A 12,028-nucleotide genomic window follows, 5' to 3' on the forward strand; every position below is an offset into this window, starting at 1 on the left:
CAGACCAAAAACGATAATGATAATAAGCTGCAGTCAACTCCTGAGCACCGCTCCCATTAACTAACTCTTCAGCTGGCAGGAAGGGTTCCTGCCCAGGGTGAAGAAAAATACTTACAGCAAAAAGGCACAAATATTTTTTAAAAACCCTTAAACACAGGACTCCAACAGAGAGCTTTTTGCAACAGTTAGAACTAATAGAGAAATAACCCATACAAAATTAAACCCACAAACCAAGGCCAGCTTACAAACCATGCAACCCAACAGGAACAGAGTAATGCAAACATGAGCAAGGATCACCAACAATACCACAAATCAACATGTCCAACCCCAATCTCCAAAATCCTCAAAAACCTCAATCAATCCTCACCCAGCCCATGCCTCTTTTCAAAGGAATCCACCTCCTCTAGCTGATCAAAAAAAGCATTGCCCCTCATAAATCACCTAGCCCCTGCTGGTACCTCAAGAAAGCAAGTTTGCATTGAGCTTTTTGGAATATCCTAGTGGGAGCCACCTCTTGCACGCCCTCCCCCTACATAATACCACCTGAAGTCCCAAGATGACTGCTATCGGTGCAGGGGAAACCACACCAGTTTCGGCTGTCCACAAAGAATTGGATACAATGGGACCCAGTTCTCTCCAAAGTGAAATGAGTGATCTTAACCGGGTGACACCACCATAAATCTGAACAATTAAGGCCATATCTTGCTTGCAATGATTAACTCAGTTGTGGAGGATGGGGTCATACTCTGGGGTTCCAGAGTGGTAGTGCCACCCCTGCCAAAGAGCCCTTGTTGCAAAAATTACATAGTGCCAACCCGTGCCAGGCAAAAACAAAAACGCTCGTAGCTACATCTGGTGGGCAAGGGTGCGCCAATATGTGGTACATACCGGGTACATGTGGACGTCACTGGCCCTTTTACAGGTAGGGGCCGGGATTCTCCCCTACCCGGCGGGGCGGGGGGTCCCGGCGGGACAGAGTGGCGTGAACCACTCCGACATCGGGCCTCCCTGAAAGGTGCGGAATTCTCCGCACCTTTGGGGGCTAGGCCCGGGCCGAAGTGGCTCGCGCTCCGCCGGCCTGCGCGAACCGCCTTTGGCACCCCGCCAGCCGGGGCCGAAAGACCTTCACCGGCTGGCGGAAGTCCGCGCATGCGCTGGTGTGTCAGCATTGCTGACGTCATACTGGCGCATGAGCAGGGGAGGGGATCTCTTCTGCCCCCGCCATGGTGAAGGCCATGGCGGGGCAGAAGAAAAAGAGTGCCCTCACGGCATAGGCCCGCCCACCGATTGGTGGGCCCTGATTGTGGGCCAGGCCACCGTGGGGGCACCCCCAGGGTCAGATTACCCTGCACACCCCCCCAGGTTCCCGGAGCCCGCCCGCGTCACCAATCCCGCCAGTACCAGAGGTGGTTTAAACCACGCCGGTGGGAAAGGCCCATCAGCGGCGGGACTTCGACCCATCGCGGGCCGGAGAATTGCCACGGGGGGCCCGCCCACCAGCGTGGTGCAATTCCCGCCCCTGCCGAATCTCGGGGGGGGGGGGCGAAGAATTCGGGACACGGCGGGATTGACGCCGGCCCCAGGCGATTCTCCGACCCCCCGGGGATCCGAGAATTCTGCCCAAGGTGTTCCTCATTATGTCGGACACCCATTCAAAGTGGTTGGAGGTTGAAGAGATGGGAATTATGACCTCGACGGTCACACTAGAGGCTGTGTGGCGGGTGTTTGCTACACATGGCTTCCCTCAAGTAATATTGTTGGACAATGGCACCCCCTTCATTGGCGAGGACTTACAGCATTTTGACATTCGCCATAGCAGAATAGCCCCCATCACCCTGCTTCAAATGGATTAGCAGAGAGAGCTATGCAAACAATCAAGGGTTTGAGGATAAGGTGGGAAAGTGGAATTCAGGACCATCATATCATTGAGTGGCAGAGCAGACTCGGTGGGCCAAATGGCCGACTTCCACTCCCATGTCTTAAGTTCTTAAAGTTGCAGTGTGCCACTGGGAATCCTGTAGCAAGTAACTCATCTCCTGACTCCTCAAAGCCTTCTAGAAGGCACAGGTCAGGATGAGTACCACTCCAACAACACTCAAGAAACTCAACACTATCCAGGACAAAGCAGCCTGCTTGGTTGGCACTTCATCTGTAAACATTCAGACCCTCCCCCACAGACACACATTGACAGCAACATGCACCATCTACAAGATGCACTGCAGGAACTGCAGGCTCCTTAGGCAGCAGCTCCAAACTCACGACCACCACCATCTAGAAGAACGAGGGCAGCATACATATGGAAACACCACCATGAAATAACGCTCCGAGCCTCTCACCATCCTGACTCGGAAATATATCCCTGTTCTTTCACGGTAACTGGGTCAAAATTCTGGAATGCTCCCCCTATCAGCACTATAGGCGTACCTACACCACATGGACTGTAGCGGTTGAAGGAGGAAGCTCACCGCCACATTCTCAAGAGCAATTAGGGATGGTCAATAAATGCTGGCCTAACCAGTGAAGCCCACCTGCCATGAATGAGTAGAAAGAAAATATGAATCTCATTTTTTTAGTAATTCGAACCTCACAAAATAGGATTTGACTGAATGTTGCCACTGACTGGTGAGGAACATTACTTTCATGTAGCTGATTGGAACACTGCCAAGTATAGTTGTTGCGGCACATGGATTCCTAAATCAATAACATAAGCCCTTTCAAAAGCTACATTTAACTTTTGTGTGTCTCTACAAATCCTACTGTTCATTTCGCAACTGGAGGATACATGACAGCAGCTAGAAAGATTACCGTACTGAAATCCACTCTGTTCCCCAAGTGACCAAGCAAGAAAGTATTCCACTTCTCATCAGTAACTACAAAGTTTGGTTCAATAATTTTCACTTCAACAGAAAATATTCTTGCTGTAAAAAAGTGTTGTTAATATTTGCACGAAACTTCATGTGCAAAGTAATCATGCAAAGATTTTAGTGTCCAGCCGCAGGCCTTATGGGCATTTAAAATATGGTATATTAGACTGGCAGAGGTAACAGATAGAAGGGGTGGGCTTTGATGGAACAAATGGTCTCATCATGAATCTTCTTTCATTGCTCTCTGTCAGAGGTGGCTTACATGTGGGTCATGTGCTTTCAAATTAAAACAGAACTGGCGCTGTTCTAATCAACTACAAAGTAATGTTGGCACCCAAATAAAAGCAGAGTATGCGGTCAGTCTCTTACGCCTAAAAATTAGATTGAATAAGGGTGTGAACAAAACAGACTGGCAAAACCATTATTCACAGAATACTACAATGCAGAAGGGGCCCTTCGACCCATCGAGTCTGCACCGATGCATGAAAGGCCCCGACCTGCCCACCTAATCCCACTTGCCAGCACTTGGCCCGTGGCCTTGAATGTTATACCGTGCCAAGACTGTGCAAGGAGCAAGAGTGGGAACTTGGTGCTTGGCCTGGCATGAATGCTTGTGTTTTTGCACTTTGTGCAATACAAAATATGTTTAATTTGCAGATTAAAAAGTTTCCAACAGACGACCATGTGTTTTGCAGTTCGAGCCATGAACAGTGGATTTTAACACATTTACTGTTGCTCTGATGGCTTGTTAATTCATGTATTAACCAGATGGCCAAACATTGCAGATTCGGGAAATCTGTAGTAAAAAATAAAATGCTGAAAATACCCAGGAGGTCAGGCAGCATCTTTGGAGAAACAGAGTTGACACGTCAGGTAGATGGCCTTTCATCAGAGCTATTAAACAGATGATGTCGGGAAAAAATAATTAACACCATCTCCGAACAGTTTCCTAATGTTGTACAGTACCTGGTGGAAGATTAGAGCTTGGGTGATGTAACCCCAGCTGCTGGAAGGCGATACGTAGTGAAGGACTAGCAGCATTATCAGCATGAATGCAATGCTGCACGATGCATATATCGGGCTAATCAGAAACATCATGATCCCACAGCCAATGATCCCCAATACACAGGTATGCCAGGTGAAGTAACGGAAGGTTGGCCTAAGAGTAGGAAAAATACATTTGAAAAATAAAACGCAAGCTGTAGATCACCCTTTGTATTGTGATTCATACGTTAAATGCACATGGAATAAGGGACTGGACGATGATTGCGGGATTGGAGCATGAATGAGCTGCACCATGGTGTGGGGGAGCGTGTCACATACTCCACCGTCACCCCCACCACATACAAATCCTGGATTGATATCATTATGAAGCAGTGTGGAGCTCAAACACTTCATCATGGGAATGAAGAAGAGTCCTCCTGGACTGTTAAGTTTCTCACACATCAATACATTAGCTGCAGGCAAGTTGCTGTTATGGTTGCAAATTGTGCGTATTATAGGTGGGAAATATCAGAGGCAGGTCTCATTTGATTTTTTTAAAAAGCAACTACTTTTAATTCCAGCAACCTTTTGTTTTGAAAACAAATAATTTACTCTGTTTTAATAGAGAATGGTAATTGATTAACATTTCAAATGCAATTGCAAGATATCTAGTCCTTTATTTCAAAGTCACTTCATTTGAATTATCTATTAATGTGAATTCCTTTCAGCACATAAAGCCTCCAGTGGTGTTTGATTTAAATTGCTTAATTCAAATGGCTGGATAATTTTGGAATTATCCAGTCTTTGAATTGACAAGATCATTCTGTACAAAAATACATAACAGCAGAACTGAAAATATTGAAATTGGAAAAGCTACAGAGGTGTTTAAGAATTAGAAAGGTTGAAATTGTGACCTATACAGCCCTCATTATTTCTGTAGCAAATGCTAACATTTTTTAAACAAGTACTATTTTAAATACAATGCCATGCCAATCTCCACAATTAAATAGTTTAGTTTGACATTTGAGGCTTCATGCCAGAATTATATAGAATCCCAAAGCTACAAATTTACAACAATATTAAGGTATGAACAAAGATATCCCCAAGACAGGCTCAATTCAAATTCACAAGTGCAGGTTGACAGCTGTGAGTTACAAGTGAAAAAAAAAAGAAAATCGCATATCGTCACAAGTAGGCTTCAAATGAAGTTACTGTGAAAAGCCCCTAGTCGCCAATTCCGGCACCTGTTCGAGGAGGCTGTTATGGGAATTGAACCGTGCTGTTGGTCTGCCCTGGTCTGCTTTATAAGCCAGCTCTTTAGCCCTGTGCTAAACCAGTAAAGTGGCTCATACATTTGTCTTTCTGAATGTAATGTGGCAAAGGAATTTCAGCTTGAAGTCAAATCATTGCACAGATAGTCAATAAAACCAAAAAGAATCTAGATTCGGCAAGAAAAATTCAGCACAACAATAAGAATGAATAACGAGAGTAAAAGCGGAGGCTTGTTGTTCATCAACTGGACAGAAAATGCACATTTAGTATATCATGGGGGGGAAAAAAAGAGCCAACAAAATAAAAGCTTGACATCTGGAGCCATGACAAATTGTTTCAAAATCTATCCATCAACACGACTTACAAAGATATAAAGCCTTCAGCATGGAAAAGCATCCCAAGGATTTTTTGCAACGGTACATGGAAAAAGGATGCGATTTGCTCATTCCATGATGTAGACAAATCTGCAGCACTGCTAAGTTCCGACTATTGTTTCCCAAGTGTAAGATATTAGAGGCGATCAAACATTTGGTCAAAGAGGTGGGCTTTAAGGAAGCTCTATAGGTGGTGATATTTAAGGGAGAGAGCTCCAGGGATCAGAGCTGAAACTACTGTCAGCAATGGTATGCGTGGGTGAGATGCTAAAATTCAGGAGTCAAAGGAATGGAGAATTTGGTTGGGGAGCAGTTGCAGGTCTGGTGAAATAGTGAATGAATTCATGGACGGATCAGGACACAGATATGATAACTTTACATTAGAGGTGATAAGCAACTAGGAGCAAAAGAGGATGGGGCAGCTGGGGTCACAGATGGGTCCAGGACAGTGAAGTACAAAGGGTATCCATGTTGTTGTACAAATGGGAGAGTGGGATGCCCAACAGTATCGGTACTTCCTCAGGCTTCGAGACCCGGAGGTCAGAATGCCCGCCCATTGGGAGTGGGCTACTGTTGGTAATGCACTCAACAAGAGCCCATGGATCGCCTAAGGACCCAGGCCGCAGGTGAATGAGTGAGTGAGGGTAGGATGGGAGTTGCAGGGAGGACGCTGCAGGGAGATGCCGTGAGACCTCTCCCAAACCTAAGTGGGCCTAGGTGCCATGTTTCCCACCATGACAGGCTGCATTAAATCCAGCCTGGAGAGTAGGCAGAAAGATCAGTCTAACATTGAAGTCTGAAAGCCAGACGGCTATGATAGGATGATAGACACTTCTCGCCTGCATGGGACCAATTTGGAGCAGCTACCATCAGTGGCATAGTTTGAAGTTGTGAAAAGGTTCATGGTTTGGAACATAGCAGAAGGCCTGTCAAGCATGCGCTGCATTCAATTAGATCACAATCATCTGCCTCAACAGCACTTTCCTGCGCTATCCCCATAAACCTCGATTACATTGGGATCCTGAAATATTTCCTTACACCACTGGGGTAGAGAATTCCAAAAAATTCACCACCCTCCTCACCTTGGTCTTAAATGGCCGACCCCTTAGTCTGCTCCTTATTATTGCGAATCTGCCTTGTTGAGAGCAAGATGAAAAGCTTCAACAGCATATCTCAGCAGGGTAGCATGGTGGTTAGCATAAATGCTTCACAGCTCCAGGGTCCCAGGTTCGATTCCCGGCTGGGTCACTGTCTGTGTGGAGTCTGCACGTCCTCCCCCTGTGTGCGTGGGTTTCCTCCGGGTGCTCCGGTTTCCTCCCACAGTCCAAAGATGTGTGGGTTAGGTGGATTGGCCATGCTAAATTGCCCGTAGTGTTCTAATAAAAAAGTCAGGTTAAGGGGGGGGTTGTTGGGTTACGGGTATAGGGTGGATACGTGGGTTTGAGTAGGGTGATCATGGCTCGGCACAACATTGAGGGCCGAAGGGCCTGTTCTGTGCTGTACTGTTCTATGTTCTATCTCGCTGTGCATTAATTTGAGCAGTAGTTCAGTAACTTTGAATTTCCAGGAGTTGACTTCGCTGAACTTTTCAGCTCACGAGAGTTCCATATATGTGTATTCGAAGCCATTTATTGGTAGCTGTTGAAGGCAGTTGAACATTTTCAGCTCACCCACGCCTGCCACAGGGCAATTATACCGTCCACCGTGGTGGGATTTGAACCAAGGACCCCAGAGCATTTCTCCAGGTTTGTGGTACACCAGTTCAGTGACTTATACCACTAAGCCACAGGAGGAAGTCAGTTGAAGGCAGTTGAATTTCAAGTTCCTGGTAGCTTTGTTAATTCGTATGTTTTCACCTGAACCCACGCTAACCTGTATGCATCCCAGCATCCTGAAGTGCAGTTATTCTCACAAAACTAAAATTCTTGAAGGTACAGTGAATCAACATTTTTAAGGATTTAAACACACCTATTTTGTATTCAATGCACAGAAACACTTCAACATGTTGATTAAATCACCCGTATAATGTTAAGAGATTTACATCAAACAGGTGATTCATAAATATTATTCCGGTTATTGTTTCAGAGTTCAAATTGTTATCCTTCCATTTGCAGACACTGTTACCCAAACAAATAAATAATAACCATAGCGGATCTAAATGCCATCAGATACTTGTATGTTTTGAAGATTAGATCTCAGGATAGTGACCCAAATTCACATTTATGTTCCAAAAGTGCAGCAAGGTTACTCAAGAGCCTGTTGCAAAGTAGGCCCTGGCATCGTGAGCATGTGTCAAATGACTTCGGCAGTTTGAGCAGAGTGCACTATGCTCATGACACCTCTACAATGGCTGCTGCTCTGCACGGATATCACTGCCGGGAGCTGTGCTGGTGCTGATTCAGCACATTTTATGGGCTCAACAAGTCAGGCAGGAGTTAGGAACACCCCATTACAAAAAATTTTTTTTTAAACAACCCAATTCATTTTTTTTCCCAATTAAGGGGCAATTTAAGGTGGCCAATCCTGCATATCTTTGGAGTGTGGGTGTGAGACCCACGCAGACATGGGGAGAATGTGCAAACGCCACACGTTCAGTGACCCGGGATCGAACCTGGGTCCGCGGCACCGTGAGGCAGCAGTGCTAACCACTGCGCCACCATGTCACCTCCAAAAAAAGGGATTTCTGAGTCCATTGGTCTTAAGCAGCCTGGTGGTTTCAGCTGTGGAAGTTACCAGCGATGCAATAACGAGAACTCCACTGTGAAAATATTCCGATGGATTTTTCTTTTATAGCACAGTTGTACCAGAACTGCAGATAGCAGTAATACACTTCAGGATTTATCGAGTTTTCAACTGTGAAATTTATATAATGCGTTGAAAGTCAACAGATCACAGTTTACTGGCAAATCAAGCCAGTGCTGTTCTGTACTTTGAACAAAAATGCTAACTAATCTTGAGTCAGTTTGACAAATAACGACAAATAAAAGTAACTGAATTTTGTCACAGAAGCGTCACCTAAATAGCTCAAGTGATAAACCTAAAGTTTGTTAAAAAAGAACTTGCCATTAATCAGTTTAAAATAAAAACATTTATTTTCATATTTCTATCCAGTCCTTATTTTTCCCCCTAATATTCAGTGTTGCATTAAGAGCAGCCTTGAAATGCAATCTTGCTTGATGTCATTATCTTACATTCTACTTGCCATAATCAAAGCATCCAGCCGAGAAAATTGCAGTAAAAATGAAAGCTGAAAAAATCTCCACGGTACTTTTCCACACAAAGCTGCACTATCATTTATGGTACTTTTATAATAACCTTTATGGTGGCCAGTTCCTTAAAAGATGCTTAGCGTATTCGAACTGTGACAACTAACAGTTATTTGCAGATGATGTGTTCCTTGAGGATATTATCCTTACCTGGGTCAAAAACAATTATTTAGAAAGCCACTTAAAGTTGCTAGCTGTTCAGTTTTTATTTTTATAGGCTATGAAAGGTGCTGGGCTAAGGCGAAATAGGGTCACTCTCCATTAAAGTGTCATCAAAGTGTGACAGTTTTGGTGTCCAGGCTACGCAGTGGCGGTAAGTGGAAAATTAAATTTATATATAATTTATGTGCGCATTTAACAAACATATTTTCAACGCATTTACTTCAAAAAGGTGGTAAATGTGTACCATGCTGCATGGTGTTCCACCCACCAGGATATTGGGAGCACCACAGAAGCCAACAGCTTGAGGTTTCAATTTATTAAGCCAAGTACTTACTTTTTTTCTTAATTAAATCATAATCAGTGTTCCACTTTCGCTCCTTTCATTTATCGTTCCTATTGTAATTTTTGGATCAGAATTGTAACGTGTATTCTAGTTCACTTGCAATTATTTTTAAAGTTGTCATCCAAAGCATGAGCCTAATTTAACAATCAGTCAGAAATGTATTCTGGTGCATACAACCTTATAAAACAATGCTACATTGTGCTTTTACATCATTATTCTCATTCCGTGTTCAGTCGAACTTTTCAACCATCCAATTTTTACAACGATGGTCAGCTTTTCCAGCTCCTGTTCACGCTACATCCACGAGGACCAGAGGAACAATTTCTTTCTGTACTTGCTGAAATTCTGATGTTCAGTTTACCCCTGCTGCTTGACCAGCTGACCAAGTGATGTTCAAACACACACCATGATTTTCTGCTTGCATTCTACCCTTCTGACACTCAAGTTAGGAAAATTTATCGGACCACACGACTTCTGAGGAATTGCAAAAACGTAGTGAACGTAAACTTTGTTAAAGCTCAAGTGTACCGGGTTTAAACTTACATCAAAGGTTTCAAGATGGCTTCCTTGTGTGACGAGCGCAAGTTGCATTAGTGTTAAGGGCTCTACCATTCTACAAGTAGCACATTCAGTGCTGTGGGCATAGCAGGCCCAGTACATTTTTACACATCTGGAATGATCGGCTTCTATTTCCACTCTGCAAAGTGGTACTGTTTAAATAGTTATGTCTGCTCAATTGAGATACATTCATGTGAATGGCTTCTTATTGTTTTCAGGAGCTTTGAACCCCTGTTTGGGTGTACAATACCCAGTTTTAACAATTCCCACATTGAGTGGGCAGCCATGATTTCTGTCAAGCCCGATGGAAGAAAATACCATCTGCCTGGCCCATTTTGTCCTGGCTAAACAATAATTATCAGCACATCGACTTGCTCATTAATAGCACAGAAAAAGGGTAAGCAGCCTATATCTCAGGAAAGCGGTCAAAACCAAGATCGATATATTTACACATTTACTATTTACATAGGCCATTGTCTATGTAATGCAGCATCTCACAATCTGGGATTGTCATCTGGGATGACTTGTTGCACCAGGCCCTAAATTGGGCCTGCTTATATATCTTGCTCATAACAAGCCCCAGGTGGTTGGCCTCTGCCCCCTACCTGAGGAGCTCGTAATCAGAGTCCAACGGGGAGCTTAATGATTGTTTTCCCAGTGGTCCTCTTGGGGTCACGACACCCATCCCTCCACCTTGTCATCTTTGTGGGAGTATATGATCCCCCTTCCTCCCCACAAATCCAAAACGTTCCCCACCAGCCAGAGCGGGTCTTCAGCATGCTTTCCACAGCTGTGCATCTACCTGTGGTGGTTCTGGGTCGGGTAGGGTAACGAGTCGCTGTTTGCCATTTTCTGCCAGGCTGCTGAAGAGGAATCGTCGGGACCTCTGTGCCAAACTCGCTCTTGTCTGCCGGCGCGGACACCTCCGCATCCATGTCAAAACCAGAGTCATAGTACTCTTGCTGAGCTGGGCGCGGCAACCCAGATGGCTGGGCAGTCAACCGGAGAGGTGGCTCCAGCTGTGGCGGCAACAGTTGTACCTCTGATGGGATGCCTTGACAAGCTGGTTCACGCCTGGTCAAGTGGTCCAAATGTTTTTTTCTTGGAAAAAAACAGGCCCTTCCTTGGGTCGGACCTTATAGGAGACCAGGCCAGGCTGGTACCAATTTAGGGAGCCACAATGCGTCACGGCCAAGGGTGTCTAAGGCACGAAACACTCGCTCCAGTACCCTCAGACCATGATGTTTCTTCTGCGACTCCTGATGTCGCTTAACCTTGACACCAAGCTCGGGAAAGTCAGACTCAGCCGAGTCCCGAGTCAGCGACCATCAAAAGCTCTGCCAGTGCGATCCCGGTAGTCACATGCGGCGTTGTACGGTAATAGAATAGGAAGCGCTTCTCCAGGCTGGACTGCAGGCAGCTAGTCCATTTGAGGAATGATGATATAGCATGGTCCAGATGTGCTGATTGCCATTCCGCTGCATAAAGACAGCAAACCTCACAGCACTGGTGAAGGTGTGTCATTGCCTGTCACCAGTGCTTCCGGAATCCCATGGCTGCAATCCCCCGAGCTTCTCGATTGTGGCCCTGGACGTCGTGGAGGTCATCCTCCATACCTCCAGCCACTTGAGTGGGCATCCGCGATTACTAGGAACATGGACCCATGAATGGTTCCACAAAATCTGGGGGGGGGGAGACGAATCCATGGGCAACCCGGCCATTCCCAAGCATGAAGATGATCCGCTGATGGAAGTTTCTTAAATTCCTGGCACGCCGGGCAGTTTTCTGCAATTCGTTTGATGTCCCCATTGATACTCTGCCACCAAATGCAGCTCCAGGGCAACATTTAATCTTTAATGCTCCCAGATGGTCAGCATGCAAGTCCAGGGCTTCCTGACCGCATGGGGGAACAACCTCTTGAGCACCCCACAATATCACACCATTGTCCAATTTAAGCTCGGAGAACCTTTGAGCGAAGGGCCAAAGAGTTGATGGCAGGACTTCCTTTTTAATGCCGTCAAGTAGCATCAGGTGAAGCTTTGCCAACAGCGGGTCCCACACTGTCTGCGCACACACCAGTCATTGGTAAGGTGTCCATAAAGTTCAACATCGCAATCAGCTCATCCGCCACAGGTGGCGACCAGGCACTCGCGGGCAAAGGCAGTTGGCTGCATCCACATGCGCAATCTTGGTACCCGGTGATGT

The 12,028-nt window shown here is 45.6% G+C and overlaps 1 protein-coding gene across 1 annotated transcript in view; it reads right to left on the reverse strand.

Moving 5' to 3' along the window:
- Nucleotides 1–12,028, reverse strand: part of zgc:153039 (uncharacterized protein LOC767698 homolog) — a 120,368-nt gene that overhangs the window by 22,635 nt on the left and 85,705 nt on the right. The window contains exon 10 of the mRNA XM_038817199.1: nt 3,831–4,023. Within this exon, the coding sequence (XP_038673127.1) occupies nt 3,831–4,023 (193 nt within the window). The remainder of the gene's footprint in view (nt 1–3,830; nt 4,024–12,028) is intronic.

The sequence above is a fragment of the Scyliorhinus canicula genome, chromosome 13, assembly GCF_902713615.1.
Source record: "Scyliorhinus canicula chromosome 13, sScyCan1.1, whole genome shotgun sequence".
Lineage (NCBI taxonomy): Eukaryota > Metazoa > Chordata > Chondrichthyes > Carcharhiniformes > Scyliorhinidae > Scyliorhinus > Scyliorhinus canicula.